At 31.8% G+C, this 19,514-nt stretch overlaps 1 protein-coding gene across 1 annotated transcript in view; it reads right to left on the minus strand.

The window, feature by feature from the left end:
- Positions 1–1,200: 1,200 nt before the first annotated feature.
- The window catches only part of LOC130441300 (zinc finger protein ZIC 4), a 64,221-nt gene continuing 45,907 nt past the window's right edge, over positions 1,201–19,514 (minus strand). The window contains exons 2-3 of the mRNA XM_056774917.1: positions 4,163–4,332; positions 1,201–3,356 (exon numbers count right to left, since the gene is read on the minus strand). Of these exons, the coding sequence (XP_056630895.1) occupies positions 3,111–3,356; positions 4,163–4,332 (416 nt within the window). The 3' untranslated portion in view covers positions 1,201–3,110. The remainder of the gene's footprint in view (positions 3,357–4,162; positions 4,333–19,514) is intronic.

The following is a 19,514-nucleotide window of genomic DNA, read 5'->3' on the forward strand; positions in this document are numbered from 1 at the left end:
GGTGATCCCGTCTTTAGGATAGATAAAAAGATGAAAAATGTCTGGGATTTGCTCAGTAAAAAATTTCCGAAACGCCATCCGTATTCAAGATAAAGAGCGTAAAATTATTTCTTACTATTTTGCCGGAACTACTGACAACATTGTAATAAAATTACGAATGTATTTTGGAAGCTGATACATCCAATGAATTTGTTTTTATATCTGACTTTCATAGAGGACGCTAGTTAGTACCAAAGAGTGTTGAAGTAACACAACTTTTTCAATATTAGATTTATTAAGCAAACTTTGAAGGGAATTTCAAAGTCATTAAAGTCTACACCAAAAAGGTATTATTACTATTACCAATTAGTAAGCATTTTGTTTGTTGAAAAATTTTTTGTCGCGTAAATGACACCCCATCGATAAAACGGATACACTTAAAAAATTGGGACTGAAGGCTTTCGTTTCTTGTCACGTTTCACAAAATCCAGTCTAACAACAAAACTTGATGATAGTGTATTGGAATTCTGGAACTCAAACTGTCGTTTGTTTCATACAGGCCCCCAGTAGCTCGGTGCGCATAGTTTTTGTTTAACTTTGAGAAACAAGATCCTATACTGATTAGGTTGGATTTTAGTGAAACGTTCCAAGAAACGAAAGCCTTCAGTCCCAATTTTTTTAAATGTATTCGTTTTATCGATGTGGTCTCATTTACGCACATAACATTTTCAATTCACATAAAGCGACAAAATCGTTAAAAATGTGTATATTTTTTTTCTTCAACGTCTTCTATCTTGAACACGGATATCCTAAGAACGGGGTCACCTTTTTTGAAACACCCTGTATATTATTTACTAACTTTTACGTTTGCATCTGTACTTTTCTAATCGTCGTTGTTCTTCGTTGTTAATTGTATTTCAATCCTTTTATTTCATGTGATGGATTGCTATTTCACAGAATTCAGAAAGTGAGTGATATTTTGAAAATTTGCCTCGATATTTCTTATTCATAGAAAAATTCTATTGAAAATGCTAATAAATGCTACTTCTGGTTAAAAGCATTTCATGAATAATTTTTCTTGTTATTTTCAATCTCTTTCTATTTATTTAGTATTATTTTAATGTTTTTAATGTAAGGCTTTTGTACAATGCAATTTTCATCAATTCATTCCATAGTAGTGTTAAAAGGTAAACAAGAAAGGTATAATTCAATAACAACATCTCAGTCGGAAATTTCATATATTTTAATAAATTTTATAATTATATAGATATACAGAGATCTCTGATGACCAAATATTATATACAATTAAATTTTTAAACTTTATACATTTAACATATTCTATTTTAAATTGTGTTGAGAGATAATTTTTACAAATTTACAGCATTACGGTTTGAAATGAAAGCGAATATTTATAAATACAGGAAATGGATTTACAAAATTGCACGAAATATAAATATCTATATTTACAACAGTTTACAGTCACTTATCCACAATATAACGAAAATTCTAACTCTTTTTAACACATTTATAGTTCTAGCTTCATTTTGAGCTTACACGCAGGAAATAATTCCAGCGTTTTTTGTATATTTTTAATTCAATAGATCAATAATTCATTAAATTTTCTTATAAAAATTTTTTCCATAATATAAAGAATACTAAGAGAAATATGAGAGAAACTAGTTGAACACTACCAAATCATTTTAATGCATTATGAAGGTCTTCTAAGTCACAAATCTACATATATCTGTCTACTTGATTTCGATCACCACGCTCCTTTCCTTTTCTTTCTCAAAAGCATTGGAGCAACGTGGAGTAGAGTTTCACTTTTTTACATATATTGATAACCTTGTGTGAAGCCCATCTCTTAGAGGTGATTTGCCGCATACCATGATTTCGAAGTACACTAAACCTTCAGAATTCCATCAGACACACAAAAGGACTTTTCACCCGAATTGATCTTTATAATATGTATTGATAATTGTTTTCTGTCTATCGTCTACCCACCAATTTTCAATGTTTGGATTATTTTACTTGGCTAATTCGTTCGACATCTTAGCTAATATTTGTAAATGGATATGTGAGGTAACTTTAGAAGGTCCAAGGCAGGCCGATAATCGGCGAGTGCTGGTACTAGTTTGGTTTTCCACTGCTTCCCTTGTAACCTCAATATCTTCAGGCGTGAAATCTCCAGTATTAAGACAATTAAACAACGTTGAGCCGTTTCGCCCATCAACTGTAACTTCTCCATCAATTTTTCTTCACTACCACGGCTGCTTCAAACTTTTGTTTCCAATAATATCTTAACAATATAAGAATGTATGTACTGCGTTATTAATAATCAAAGATGGAATGATTAAAGGAAAGTTGTAAAGCAATTGTACTCTTAATAGAATTAGAGACTTGTCTCAACAAGTTACGACATGTTTAAATTTAGGCATAGGAATTTTACCATATTAAAATATTTCTTTCTTTGCAGGCCATTGTATTGTCGATAAATGGAAATCCAATTTTTAAATATTGTTATAACATTGTTAATATATTTTAGAATTTAGGATGTCGTAGAGGAAAATTGTCAAAAAATATGTAGTATAAATATTCACACAAGTTTTTCCAAGGTTCTATAGAACAAATGATATAGTATGTACATTCAGGAGGAAATAATTATTTGAAAGAAAATTATTGAGACAAATTGAGTTTGTTTTGTAGAAAAACTAATAATACCACTACATAATACTACTAAATTTTCTAATAGTATTATAGTTGTTTCAATAATAATGGTTTTGTAATGATTAGTTTACATTTGAAAGGGAAAACAGCGTTGTTCAAATTTTTATATTGCATCATCTAATTGATTTCTGAATCTATTTCAAAAATTTTTTCACAATTTAAATTAGGAATTTATGACGAAAACTAATTACAATTCTTTATTCCCTTTTATTTTCAAGATATCTTATAAAATATATTTGGGACAACTTCGATATCGTAGTAATACAAAATATTTACAAAAAGGCGGTAATTCATGTCAAATATTGTTGAAATTTCAAAAAAAAAACATTCACATACTCGACACTTTACCACCCCTACCCGTAAGTGCTTTAGCCAAAGTATAAACAAAAAAATTCGATAAAACACTAATAAGCAGTAGTAACTCCACTATGATGGAGGTTTCCAAAATGTCCTAAAGTACCTAATGGATCGGGGGGAGCTGGTGTGGGCTGGCAGACATACCAATCACTTAATGATGTTGTACCAGGAACCTGAGATGGTAATTGAACGTGTGGGGAAGCAGCTACGGATATACTTCCCGCTGATGATGAGTTTGATTCTTCACCGTCACTCTCGTAGTGATGGGGTGATCTTCCTGAACAACCATGAACCTGAAAAATGACATCAAAAATTAGGTACCAGAAGGAATTAAATTACACTATGACATATAATATTTGTATTAAAAAAGTCAAAAATCAATATGAGAGGCCACTTCATTCGCCAAAAATGACTGTATGATCATCGATGTTGGCGCGCGTTAGTAATTGGCTCTTCCATTTTTGACGAAACCAAAAAACATGCGGTTACAGTTGGACATTCCTTAAGGCAGAGCTAAAAAACTTCTCTAGCTATAACCAAAGAGCATGGTTCAATGAGGGCAAATTCACATACGTCCAATACCTCTTTACCAAGAGTACGTGTTATTTTCCATCGCTAAAAGAGGCGACATAAACTGGTTCCCACATAATTCTGATTTAAATCCTTTTATCATTATGTTTCTCCCGAATCTAAAGTTTGAAACCATAAAGTGATTCTGGTATTTTCAAGAAACAAATTTCGAAATACTGTATTTTGATTATTAATAAACATTTGCTTAGTAATCTTGTCGTTAGGTCTATATACGTTTGGAATGTTGATTGAATATTCTGCTAAATTAATTTGGCATTAGTGCAGAATAAATTTCTGATAAAAAATGCGGATAATTGACCTTGAAAACAACAAAGGATGATTTATTTTTAATATTATTTTTCAGATAATTTATTCATACCATATTGTATGGATATTTAATCTCATATTCAGATTGAGGAAATTACAGTCGATTAAAATGAGAAACGACGCGACTATTCGATTAGAGAGTTTCTAGTGTCAATTATTTCACTTTTCATAAAATTTTGTAGATTAATAGAAAAATACTTACCTTCATGTGTTTCCTTAATGATGAGGGATGAGTATAAGATTTATCACAGCCTGCTACACGGCAATTATACGGTTTGTCTGATGTATGAACATGAGAATGTTTTTTCCTGTCTGATGAATTAGCAAAACGTCTATCACAACCTTCAAACTCACATTTAAACGGCTTTTCACCTGCAACAGAAGAAACTGAAATTAATACTTCAATCAAACTATTAAAATCATAATAAACATTTGATATTAGACTCAAAAACAAATAAATATCTGTAAAACCAAGGAACACAGATCTAGAAAAGGAAAAATAATAATGGAGCGTGTTTTCGCTACTTCAAATCCTTGACGCTAATTTTATTTTCTGCATTATATCACACCGTATTTAATTTAAAGATAAAAGGATTAATAAAAAGAAGAAAATTATAAAAAAATTATAATGGTAAATCAATCTCAAGTTATAAACATGCAAATTATAGACAAGGAAGTATGAAAATGAATATAAATAAATGTATGAAGACAGAATAAGATAAATGTATTCATATGAAAAAAGAAGTCAAACAGCTGCTTTTCAGTTACACTAAAACTGCGAATTGATGTTATAAACTGAAATTAAAATTTCAATTGTATTATTTATTGCATTCAAATAATGTACACAACATAAGTGATGAGGTTAAAAACGTGTCTGGAGACGTTTTCAATTTATTAAAAATAAATTTATTTACTACCCACCTTGAGTTCTTCTAAAAGATTTATTGTAACCTCAAGAGATAGAGAACGGGGAGCAAAATTCAAGATCGTTTATCAAATTTCGTGCGCTTCAACGATTCTTAGTTCTCTTCCAAAATTTCCGAATAATGGAGTCGTTCAACTGCGGTCAACAAAAAACTAATAAAAAGAAAATTTACTACACTTTTTCTGTGAAGTAGGCTCTGGCATTGACTTGACATGTGAACAGTTAAAACAGTTTTTATTTTTGGTCAATGTGTGTACCTGGATGATGTACCTACCTGTATTAATTCAGTCCGTCTAGAGAGAGAGAGGGTGAGCTGTCGAGAATTAAAATTACTAGGAAGAAAATTTGGTGTGGAATCGTTTGATGTATATGACGTAAGAGCGAGAAGAATCTCGCGAAGAAATAGTTTCTTTTATACAGAATGGACTAGCTGACTATCTTCTTAATTTTGAAGAAAACATTTTGAGTCAAATAATCGAATCAGATATATTGCATGGTATATGACATAATAAGAGAAGGCAATCACAAATTTACAGTTACAATTACTTTTTATCGAGCTGGGTTCTCAGCTAATACTGATAAGTTGGGACTTTATATTAAAAGGGTTGAAAACAATTTTTTCTATATGTTTGGAAGCGTGCTAATGCAAAATATTGGCGTAAAATGTGAAGGCAATTAACGTCATATCTACATACCAAAATCTATACCAAGTTTCATCAAAATAATAATAATTATTTTTAATTTACACAATTTTCTACACATGTGCGAAAATATTTTTACCCAGGAAGAAATTTACTGTTTTAAGGATTCAAAATCGTATGGTTTTTTCTTCTTGTTTCAGAATTTAGGTAAAAATTTTGAAAAATCAGTTCAAGTTTCTTGTAATTCTAAGTCGTCAAATATTGAATAGGTCTCTATAAATTTTGGGCTTTAGATGATATTTCTTTTCATTTTTCCTCAGTATGTATCATAAAAATATATTCTTTTCGTAATATTTGAAGCAATCTACGCATCATTCACATTTAAAAGGCTTCAAACCTCCATCTAATATAGGATTTTTCGATTGGCTCAGTATAGGCCCAGATTTGGGCTAAGTATGTACAACTCTGGCTCTAACTTGGAAGCCGTTATTGGGCCAGACTTGGTGGGACTCTAGGATGATAACAATGTCCCTCGATTGGTTTGCAAGCCTGGACCCGCCTGGTTGCTTTTAAAAATAGATTTTTTCTATATTGTTAATAAAATTATAGTTTTATGACAAATTTCTATTAATGCACTAATAAATATACATAAAAATATCAATTAAATAATTAAACATATAAAAAAGTGACACTATTTCTTATTATTCTATTTTTTTATTGTCTTTTATGCATAAAAGAAATTTATTCATAAAAAAGTATCACTTATAATGTTTAGATATCTATTATGTATAAGATACTAGAACAAAACTTTATATAGTTATTCAGAGTTCTGCCAAGCCTAGTTGACTATAAGATGGTCGAGGTCGATTTACCTAGAGTTCAGCCCAGCTTGGGCGACTATGGGATGGCCGAGATAAGGTTAGATAGAGTTCGGCCAGGCTTGGCTTACCATTGAATGGCCGGGGCTAAGTTACCCAGACTTCAACCAGGCTTAGACCATTATCGGATTTCCAAGGCCGGGTTTCCCAGCGTTGGCACAAGCTAAGCCCCGTAGTTTAGGTCTGGGGGCTCCTAGATTGGATATTGAATTGATCCCCAGTACCTAGGCTCCAATTTATCATGATAAGACCAAGTGTATGTAAATTTATAATATGGTAGTAAGCTTTTGTCTTAAAAAATGCACATCTAGCGTATTTCGATTCCAAAATTCAAATCTTGTGTTTAGTATCATCCCAGATATATAACATGAATAGTAAAAGCAAACATTTTCTCTTCTTCCACAAAATATGAAGATAAAAACTTACAGACAACGTTCTAACCATGGCCAATGACATGTACCGCCCTCGTGATGACTATAGAAAATTCGTACCACATGTAATTACTGTATAAGCTTATGATTGAGGTTCAAATATAGTATTTCGTTCAATCTCATGAAATAATCACCAATAAGAGCAATACAATAATTCCAACTCTTCTCTAAATTCTCGATGTCGTCCTTGTAGAAGGAATTTGTCTTTTGCCTCAAACTAGGCTACAGTTCTTCTTCAGCTTCAGCTTCTTCATTTGGGCTGAATTTCTTACCGACGAGCATTTTTTTGAGATAAGCGAATAACCAGGAGTCACTGGGTGCCAGATCTGGACTATAAGGTAGATGAGTAAGCAATTCGAAGTGTAATTCGTTCAATTTAACCATCGTTGCCATCAACTTGTGAATCGGAGCATTGTTTTAGTGAAAAAGTGGTTTTTTCTTCGACACATGAGACCGAGTTTCTTTGATTTTTGAATTCAAACGATCCAACAACTTTGTGTTGCATTGGTTATTGATGGTTTCTCTCTTCTGAAGATAGTCAATGAACAATATTCCAAGCGCAACCTTCCCAACTGACTGTTGTACCTTTGGAAACTTCGGACGTGGTTCACCGGCTGCAGTCCACTCAGATCCATTGTTACATATCGTCACAAAAATTTGATTTATCACGTGTAAACATGACCAAACACTGCTATGAATCATCAACATTGTTGTTTTTCATCGACTATGATTAAACGCTGCATCCAGCTTTCTCGTGGTCAAATGTTCATGCATAATTGTAAACTAGACATAAGAAAAAAATGTAAATGCCATAACTAGCGACATCTATCGGAAAACATACGTAAAATAGAGAAATTAAGACCTGTTGTTGTATGAGATAGTCTTCTAAGTTATACGACGGGTTGTCTGAGGAGTCTCTAGCGTCTCACGTCTGATATTTGAGTCAGAATCTGTCAATGCATGCGTAAACACATTTTCCAATTTATATTGATATGTGCTGACATCTTCGGGATGAATTTTTTTGGAAAAACCTAGTTTGTATTGAATATGTCTGTTATTTCGTTTTCTATATAATTAATAAAGATGCGTTAATACAAATATTTATGACAACGATTCTATGTAGAATACTGGGTTTCCATTTAAATAAAACGTACCTATAATAAACTGTTCTTGCGGGTTTGAAAGTGAGACCCTGTAATTCGATATTTCCATTCAAAAGTGCGGTTTCTTTTTTTACGCCCTCTCTTATACCATTCAGATCCAACAAAAGAGCATTTTTTTCATTGGAAATACAAAACAGTGTCTTGATTCTCCACTCCACAACCATATCCGCTTTGAAGTTTTAAAAAAGGATAGATGAAAAAAATAGAATCAAGGGATGATACCGTCAATCGCGCATTGTCACAGCAGACTGTCAATTGTCATTGTTGTAGATTAGGTGTATCATCATTGTAACAGTATAAGGGTAGATTAAGTTTTTGTTATTAAACTTAATCGTTTTAGTGTTGAATACAGAATAAGGGGTTTTTCAGAGGGTGTACTATGGTTGGCTGGATTAAATGTAACAGCTGTGTTACGCCATATTTGTAACAGATTAATATGGCGGGGATTTTATTACCTTATAATAGTTCAAATGTGCAAAAATGATTCAAGCTGGCCTCGAAAAATTAAGAGTTGTTTATTAAAGCTACAAATTTTCCAAAATCTTAATACAATTTTATATATTATGTAAAAAGATCTTGGTGGATTTGCTGATTCCAAGTTTGCAAGTTAAATCGCCTTGTCGTTGGCCTTGTTACCCGAGTGAGCGAGCTTACGAATGAGCTGGACCTAGCAGCCATCACTTACCAGTTCTTGTAAAGCTTTCTTACTCTTCAGCACGAGCCTGAGCATCAATATAGACAATTTTATGAAATTTAGAGCCTAAAACCTTTATAAACGGAGCTCCTGGTGAGAAATATTTGGCGACAATGGCGATAAATCTTAGAGTAGTTTATCATCGAGTTAATAAGATAATATAGATAATGGCATTGAAATTACAGATTTAGAAGATTAAGCATTTAATTTTCCATGGTCAGTGTTTCAAATACAAAAACGCAAATGTTCAGACAATTTACTCTTACGAAAAACGCAAACGATATTATTCTTTCAAATTAAAAATATCACTCACAAAGAATTGTGAGTTTGAAATTAATTTTATTAGTGAACAGAATGCGTTATTGCAACAACTAAAAGTATTTAGCTTTGTTTTAGGTAAATATCAGAATTTGTTCATATTCACTTGTATGTTATAGTCGTAGATAAAATATTATTACAACAAGTTCGCGAAATGACTCTCTTGGCTGCATGGAAAGTTTTTTTTATAGCAAACGGTTTATTTACATTGTTTCTTTTGAATAATTTCTAGAAAGGTCTAGATGTTTGCACAATTCTTTTAGGATATTCATATATAAGGAGTTTTTTAGCGCAGTTTAGGTCACTTTATAATAAAGAGTCGTGGTGAACAGAACGAATTAACAAAGTAAATTTAAGTAAATTATTTAAGTTAGTTAAGTGTATTATATTGTGTGTAAATAAATTGATAACGTAAGACACAGTGTTTATTAATTTATCCCACGAATATAAATCGTATAAATAAATAAGGAAAACATTATAATATAGTATTTAACTAGTGGTAATGGCTATAGTAGAAGTTGTGTCCTACTTTACCGCTAGTTAAATAATATAGTGTTACCCTTGAACTTTACCACCCTGTATATTTCTTATTTTGATAAAGAGCGTGATAGGTCGAAACGTCAAGATTTTATCTGTTTTTAAACGAAGTTTCAATTAAAAAAGACCTAAAATCAAGACAATTTATCAAAAATTACCATATAAATAAGGTCTAAGAAATAAAACATTGAGAAATTTAAATTTTTTTTCAAAAATCTTCTAGGTTATCAGTTGGAAATGGGGTTCACACTATTTTCAGTCGTAAAAAATCTGAAAATTATTATTCTCAAATATCGTTGTTTCATTTTGTTTATTTCAACCGTGTTTTGGTCAATAAAAAAATCCTAAGACCATAAATTTGTCTTCGAGAACTGTTCTAAAAATTTTAAGTACTTATGTCAATTCTTTCAGAAAGTACTTATTCAAAAAGAATATTTTGAGTACAAAATAATTTAATATCATAATTTATTCAATTTTTACAATTTATTAAACAGTTTTAGGTGAGGTTAAGTTAGTTTAGGTTAGATTAGGTTAGGTTAGGATTCCTCTTCTTCATGCTTGATGCTTTTTTAGTAATGTTGCGTGAATTTGATAATAATTTGATTAGTGTATAAAAATTTGATTCTTATTAAAAAATTAATCATACAATTAATATCATAATTTCTTTTCTTCATCAACCAAAAAAGTGTTGAAATTTTTATTTTTCATTTTTATTCCGAAAAAAAGTTTTATCAAATATTTTGAGACGGAGAATTTTCTACAGAGGTCGGTATAAGTTTAACAACCTCGTTGGACCCGCTTCTCAGTTGAGAAACGTTGCCGTAAAGGCATTGATCAAGATGGGCATCAATTTGAACACATACAAAAACCCTTTTTCGAATTTCTTTTGTAATTTCTTTTAATAAATTTATTTTGACGCTGCATTTTTTTCTCTTATTGCATATTGGTTGCTTGACTTATACCGATCTCTTTATTAAGGTTTAGGACATTATGTATGAATGTAAATTATTCATGAATATTAATACATGTGACATCTTTATGTATAAATGTTAATGCATAATAATATTTTGATAAAGACCAAAATAGGGCCAAAACATAAAAAACGCGAAATGCATTCAATTAACTAAAAATCAGCAAAACCATTTCACTTGAGTAGATTTGAATATAAACCAGTTTGTTAACGTCTACCAAACACTATTTTTAATCTCAATTCTCGGTTCCGACTATTTTAAGGTTTAAATATTTTAAAGGAGAGAGTGATATAGTGTTGTTTGACTTGGGATAATCTGTTTTTTGTCCTCCACGGTTGATATAATAGGAGCTGATTCACATTATAGCAACTGTTCAGTTAATAAAGATATATTTCACTATTCGAAATCAGATTTTAGTGTTACGGGGTTAAGATTATAAACTTCATATGTTTGAAAAGATCGTTTACCTGATACATAAAGAAATAAAATGTTTCATAGAGATTTATCATTTATGAAATTTTTCAATGTACCAGGTGATTCGTTACTTTGGAATTCAATAAATCGCTCTCATATGACATACAAAAATTATAACTATAATAGTTTTACATTAATAGTAAAAGTTATAATTTAGCTCTCATATTTTGAAATTGTTTCATAATGTTACAACATTCTAAGCTATATTTTTTCTAAAAAAAAACACATTAATTAATTTTACAAAATCAATACCTGCACATTGTACTGAATAAACTTATTCCAATCTACCAGTGTTACTTACAATAGAATGTCCATGCCACTCTTTGAGTACAGTATTTATCAAAATTGAAATCGATCAGTATCGAAACAAAAGCGGGGAGATGTACGAGATAATGGAGGAATTAAGTGGCAATAGTATCTTGTGGTTATAAAGGATTCAATAACCAATATCTTAACTCAACTATTTAGCTCTAGGTAAATTAAATCTGGATCAATTTTTCACTTAATTTCTTATTTATTTATAGCTCTTAACTTTATTAATAATTATTAAGAAGAGGATACCAGAGTTTCGAACTGGAACATCAATAACAGACCATATATTCACTCTAAAATAGACACAGAGATTGAGGTAATCAATTCAATGTCATGTACGGCTTTCATAGAAACGAGAAGAATTAATGTAAACAGAATTACATACAGAAAAAATCATTGAGATCGAAAAAGTCAACAAATACGTCAACCTTGGAACACTTATCAAAGATGGCGAAGAGAAAGAAAGCATAGAAGCAAGGTTAAATGGACGAAGCTATCAGCCAAAAGCCCGAGCTACATCTATATCAGATACTCAGACCGACAGAACTTTATGCAAGCAAAAAGTGGATATTAAATAAAATGGGGGGCATAAGAGAGAGGAAAATACTTAAGAGGTGGAAACATGGGAGAAACTTGGAGAGAAAGGACAAACCAGGAAATAAGGAACCTGTATGACGAACAAGAAATTAACAAAATTAGAAGATTCTTAAGACTAGGTTGGCTGGAACACTTAGAAAAAAAGCCGAAATCAAGAACGATAAAGAAAATGACTAACATAAATCTGACAGGAGCACACAAAAGGAAGATCCAAAAAGAATTGGTATGCGGAGGCAAAAGGACGTCTAATAGATAGACGAGTTCAGAACTGAAAGGAGAAAACTCAAAATAGAGAAAAATGGAAGAAAAATACCTAGCCTATACATAGTTTCCGCAGAAAAGTAGTTTACTGGAAGCTCCTAAATCCGTTTGGCAAGGTGCAAGGTTTTTGCCACTGCATCATGGCGCTATTTCTAACCAAAACCAACCTTTTTCGTTTTTGTTACTTATCACGTTATCTGCTGTTCCCATAATAATTTCTTTAACCACGAATCAACAATCAGGCTAGACTTAATACAGAAAACGAAAAAATTAGTTTTACAACTATTCTACTCAAAAAAATCATCTGTCTGACATTTAGTTGGTTGCTCTAATAGAAGTGGTAATTGCGGGATGTTTTTAGTTATGCTTCGATTAGTTGAACTCTATCCTCGCATGATTTTGAGTTTTCTCTCGCATTGTACCTCGTTGGAGTTCATGGTAACAGAAAGTAAGTTAAGAGTAGGAATAATTTGAACTTGTAGAAGTTCCAAATACTTTCCTATTACATATAATACAACTACACCATCACTCATAAGGTATTTAACCTTTAAAATTCATTAAAATCTCACTGTAATGTTTTAAAATATTCCAAGCAGTTTAAGAAGTCCTCTTTGAAACTTGCGATTCTACTAAGTAATAAGAAGTAGTGATAGCAGAAGTGGAAATCCAGAACAGTTGAGTATATTATGATCTGTCCTGAATATCCATGAAAGTGTCCACTGTTAGATTGGATGTAAGTTAATTGAAGAATTCACGTTGAAATTCTCATGCTTCGTAAATTCCTTTCAATTTTATAACGTGAAAATAGTTCTGCAACTCATTCATGATATGTATAAAATCATGTTTGTTTATTATTATTATTTTATAAATATTTCCCAATAATTATTGAAAGAGTCCACGAAACGGGGCGGACACGCACCAGTTCTTTCCATTTGTATAATTTGAAAACAACTAATAATAATTTTAATATATTATTATCAAAATGTTTGATTGTTTTTATCTACAAGTAACTTTTGAAGAAATTTGGTAAAGCGAAAATGTAATATTGATTTGATAAACGCTAAGACAAAAAGTTTTCTAGAGGTTTTATTAAGGAGTGTTGCAAATTATTAATGATTCTAAGAATGACTAAGAAGAATTTTTTGGTAACAACTAAATCGTGTGCGGGTTCCAGTCAGAGCCATTACAAATCAATTCCGCGAAGAGTTCATTGTTATACATATTAACTATAAATTGCTAATCGTAATTGGATTTCACGGTTTGTTCAGGGTTTTTTATAAAATCAGATTTATCTAAAAGATCAACTTTTTATGAAATGTCTCGATTTTATTGACACGCCTTTTTTATGGGTCGGTAAATACAAAGGGTAGTACATGGTTATTAATTTACCATTTAGTACTTGATCTGACACATGACTGTTTTAATTATCATTACGTGAACGTTAAAAAGACAAAATATAATAAAATTACCATATTACACGCATAAAAAATGAGAGACGGTTTAAGAATACACAAGAAAAAACTCAATGGAAGACCAACGACAATTTGGGAAAATCTTAGAAAATAAACGCTCAATGAAGACAACGTTTGCGACCAAGAGAAAAAGGTACAAAATCTTCCATTAGAGTATCCTGTTCCTACATGTAGAGAGACAGTGGTATGGGCAGTCTCAGAGGAATCAAAGGACTGTCAGTGCTTTCGAAATGTATGTCTCTCAGAGGATGATGAAAATTAGTTTGATCTACAAAACCAGAAAAAGAAAACAGAAGTTCAAGTATTTGGAGCACCTTCTGAGGAAATATAAAAGTATAAAATAACGTTAGCCGAAGGGAAATCTACGGACAAAACACTTTAAAAATATAAAGACAAATTAAAAAAGTATTTTTTCAACTGGATGACATTTTTCAACTTTTTTAAATTGAGTAGCATTAAGTTACCGTTAAGTTTTTATGGTAGCTGCATAGGTTAGTGATTAATAGAAAGAAACAATTCTTAAGCATGTACCGCGGTATTTGGTCATTGCTGTAAAGTTTTTGGTTGAGTAAAGCAAAAAATCTAAATTCTTTTGGTTTCCCAACATAAATAGATGGGATGTTTGGTTTACATAAATTTGATCTATTGATTCAAGAAGTTTCCACTAGTACCCACAGATTTTACGCATTATACTGTAGTGTAAATGGATCAAGAAAGCTATTGTAGAACAACCACATAATGACAACATCGTCGGTTGGGGATCCGGTTCCTAAAGACCAATTTGGCAGCACATGGGCAATCATAAATCAGTGGTTAGAAAAAATGTATTGTTATACGTATAGAATATTATCGAACGCGAAGTTTTGATCTCATTTCTTATCGTCCAGACTGGGTGCTGTCCCTATTACAGTTGACCTATTTGCTCTAGTGCAGAGACAAAAATCAGAAATGGATTCAAGTTATCTTCAGGGACGATATTCGGTATTTGGGGATGATCGATGGTCGCTTAAAAATCAATGACAGCTCGTTTCGACATTTTGGATCTACTGGAATACTAAGTCACTTCATACTTCCATTCCACGCTCTTTTTATCATGGATCAGCACCACATAAATCTTTTACACTATCCAATGTCTGTTGGGTCTCCAATTGAACATATCCGGAACACGATTTAGCGCTAGGTTTTAAATTTACATCATTTTATACACAATCATTAGTGAAAAACACCCTTTTGTTGAAATCAGTAGGAGGAGTGTAGAAAAGAAGGAAAAGAAGAAAAAAACATTGCATTTATAAAGTAGTATGGAATCCGTGCATTAATAGAGGGTGGTTATCCTATTTTCAACCATTGTCTAATGAAGAAAAGTTTTTATTCGTTTCAAATCTCTAACACCACATTTGATCAATTATGAAGCCTCGAAACTTCCAGTGATGAAAACGAAAAAATAATTACTCATATCACACCCGCATAATCAGTCAGTTTTTACTTATTATCTGTTTTAAAAATTACGACTTCTGCATTTAGTTACATTTGTAAGTATAATACACTTAAATCCGTGTGTCCAAAACTTTTAATTTTTTTAATCTAAAGGAAAGAAAATAATTAATATTAATATTTTACGCTAATGTCTAACGTATTATTAATATTCTCGTCTCAGCAGCGACTATCACATTAGCGAGATACAAGTGCACTGATTTCATGTGCACAGGGAGCAGTATAGAATTCGAACTGCACTGCGTGTGAGATTGAAGTGAGTGAAATATCATATAATTCACATTAAAATGACATTCTTAATAACAATTATTGATTTGAAACCCAAGTGCTAATAGTAGTGTTTCTTCTTCGACATATTCTAATTTGGATGATCAAATTCCAAATTTAATAGATTTACATCCTCAATCAATTCAGTACGCTACTGATAGCGAACAGAAAACAAACAAGTTCTTTTCGAATTTTATTTTAAATGGTTGGCTGCACTGCAGACATACAATGAATATTCTTCGATCATTCATCTCATTTCATTTCGTCAAGACAGACAAATCACGCTTTGATTGATTGTGCCGTAACTTCGTTTATTTTTATTCGGTTATTTATTCCACTGACCCCCCACAAAAAAACTTATTATGTTTTTTTAGTTTCTTTTTAATTTGTATTGAGTCAAATTATAAAGTTCCTTATCTAGTATAAAGTATCTAGATATTTATTTAGGTTTGATAATAATGAGGCAACGAGTTAATTGAGACATTTTCGGTTCATTACTCTAAAAATTCAAAAATCTTTGGAATAATGAAAGGAAATAAATTCATGATAATTCAGATAAAATGATGATCATCCTGTATAAAAATTAATTATCGATCAACAGTATTCAAAAATGAATCGAAATTTCACACACACAAATCAAAAATTCTCATTAGTTGAAAAAAATGAGTCCAGTCAAACATTAAAAAACGAGCCTCTTCACAACAATGTAAAACATTTCTCGTGAGATTTTTGGGCTTCTCAATGCACTCTTCTTGTTGCATTCCGACGGTCGTGAGGGGTGTAGGAGTGAAAAGAGAAGAAAGTTATAGTGAAAAGAAGAGAAGAGATCGACCTGCGACCCTGTTTTGACCCCGCGCATTCATCTGCTTTTATACATACCACAATAACTCAAATGTATTTCTTGAGTTGTTGGTACAATGTACAGGACTTCGATTGGACGATAGTGACTTGGAATTATATTGAGCCGTGGAGGTAATTTTTTTTAGTCGGGATATTAAACATATTTTCATTTATTGCTTGGTTGCATATTTAATAATATTGTCATATACAAAAAAACATGTTGTAAGAAAGAAAACTATCGATAATATGAATAATTATTGTCAAACTGTATCTAATGTTTCACCCGGTCTTTTATTTGGTGATCAAACATGGATGCTAATCTATGCGAGTAACGGACACGACAAAACGACACTACGTGAATACACCAAATCGTTCTATGGTTTTGTGGTCACACATAAATTAAGTTTATATCTCTGGAACGTGTTGCATCTCTCTGTTATTCCCATATTTCTCCATTTGTTTTCTTCTAGAAACAATAAACGGAGGTGACTTTTTGGACTATGGGAGAGATGCAATACGACCCATAAATATAAGGTTAATTATTGTATTGATGAGTTCTTCGTTGCTTCTTCTAGTAACAAACAAAGAAAGCGACTTTGTGGACTATGGGAGATGCAAAACCACTCAGAAATATAATATTAATTGATTTTAAACGGAAACAAACGAAAGAACAATTGTGGAGTATGGGAGAGATAGAAGAGATGCAACAAATCCTAAAATATGAGATTAATTGTTATATCGATGCTTCCTTCTTGGATTCTTCTAGAAACAAACAAAGAAATCGACTTTGTGGACTATGGGAGAGATGCAACTTGACCTAGATATATAAAGTGTTGTATTATCTTCGTTGGCTCCTAGAAACAAAGAAGGAAAGTGACTTTGTGGAATATGGGAGAGATGCAAAACCACCCAGAAATATAATATTAATTGATTTTAAACGGAAACAAACGAAAGAATAATTGTGGAGTATGGGAGAGATGCAACAAATCCTAAAATATGAGATTAATTGTTATATCGATGCTTCCTTCTTGGATTCTTCTATAAACACACAAAGAAAGCGACTTTGTGGACTATGGGAGAGATGCAACTTAACCTAGATATATAAAGTGTTGTATTGTCTTCCTTGGTTCCTAGAAGTAAAGGAGGAAAGCTACTTTTGGACTAGGGGAGATGCAAAACCACCCAGAAATATAATATTAATTGATTTTAAACGGAAACAAACGAAAGAACAATTGTGGAGTATGGGAGAGATGCAACACGACCTAAAATATGAGATTGATTGTTATATCGATGCTTCCTTCTTGGATTCTTCTATAAACACACAAAGAAAGCGACTTTGTGGACTATGGGAGAGATGCAACATGACCTAGATATATAAAGTGTTGTATTATCTTCGTTGGTTCCTAGAAACAAAGGAGGAAAGCTACTTTGTGGACTATGGGAGATGCAAAACCACCCAGAAATATAATATTAATTGATTTTAAACGGAAACAAACGAAAGAACAATTGTGGAGTATGGGAGAGATAGAAGAGATGCAACAAAACCTAAAATATGAGATTAATTGTTATATCGATGCTTCCTTCTTGGATTCTTCTATAAACAAACAAAGAACGCGACTTTGTGGACTATGGGAGAGATGCAACATGACCTAGATATATAAAGTGTTGTATTATCTTCGTTGGTTCCTAGAAACAAAGGAGGAAAGCTACTTTGTGGACTATGGGAGATGCAAAACCACCCAGAAATATAATATTAATTGATTTTAAACGGAAACAAACGAAAGAACAATTGTGGAGTATGGGAGAGATAGAAGAGATGCAACAAAACCTAAAATATGAGATTAATTGTTATATCGATGCTTCCTTCTTGGATTCTTCTATAAACAAACAAAGAACGCGACTTTGTGGACTATGGGAGAGATGCAACATGACCTAGATATATAAAGTGTTGTATTATCTTCGTTGGCTCCTAGAAACAAAGAAGGAAAGTGACTTTGTGGAATATGGGAGAGATGCAAAACGACCCAGGAATATAAAGTGAAACATTTCTAAACGGAAACAAACGAAGAATCAACTTTTTGTTGAATGTGAGGAAGATGCAATACGACCTCGAATTATAAAGTTAATTGTAGGTATTTATGTGTGGCCATTTGCATCTGAGGCTCGTTCATGAGAGGAAATAAGGTAAAATGCAGCTTCAATGATACATACTATTGGTATTCACATATTTTAATAAAAATATCCGGTAAATTACAAAATAAAAAAACATAGATATTGAAAATATGTCATGATTAGGTTTGTTATCTAATTTTTCTGAGATGTTATACTGTATCCGTTTTCCAGTGATAAAAACCGTTTTAATATTTATTTTTCAGTAAAAATATGTTGTAGTCATCGAAGCAATCAATCAAATCTCCTATCACGACAAAATGGTTTCGAAAATTTGAGAATTTGACGAAAAAAAAATCGGGACGAGAGGTCGTATTATACACGTGACAAATGATTGTCGAAACCTTTTTATCGACGAATAAAAAGAGAGATAATAATGAACGGAGAGGAATATTGTTATCGCTAGTCTTTGGCACACGATAAATTGATGACGCGCTTTATTATTTTCATATAAAGGATATACTTCCAACAACCGAGAGTTCCAGAATATGAAATTTATTTTTAGTGAGCCGTGTGTTGAGAATATATGGACGAAAAATACGAAAATACGATTTGAATGTGAAAATCATTAGCAATAATGATTTGTACTACATAATAAATCATTTATTTTTTATATTGAAATATAATTTTGAAGAACTAGAAACACTTCAAGCGGAATATATATGAATTATAATATAATTCATGATAAAATTAGTCATATAATAGATGATTGATGACGTGGTACATTTCTTTGGTGGGATCCACTAATTTGCGTTTCTATAGTACTTATTTACCTAATTCTAATGTATCTTCAAATTTCCCCCAACTTCTATAAACCCTTTATTTCTTTTGGTTCTTATCTTTCTGGCTTAGAATGTTGTTTCTACTATTCTTTCCTCTTCGTAAAAACCGATTAGTGCGTTGGCCATCTAGATATCTTGTCTATTCACTTTCCAAAACAAGTTTCCGTCACTATTATAGTATTTGTGCAGTAGCGGTTTGAAAGGAACGTGTTTGTTTCTCGTGCCGAAAAGAAGTAACGTATCAATCTCAAATTTCTCGTTGAATTAAAAAAAAACTCCGACTGAGTGCTATAACTTGTTGCAAGAGGTCTATGGGGACAATTCTCTA

The sequence above is a fragment of the Diorhabda sublineata genome, chromosome 3 (assembly GCF_026230105.1).
Source record: "Diorhabda sublineata isolate icDioSubl1.1 chromosome 3, icDioSubl1.1, whole genome shotgun sequence".
NCBI lineage: Eukaryota > Metazoa > Arthropoda > Insecta > Coleoptera > Chrysomelidae > Diorhabda > Diorhabda sublineata.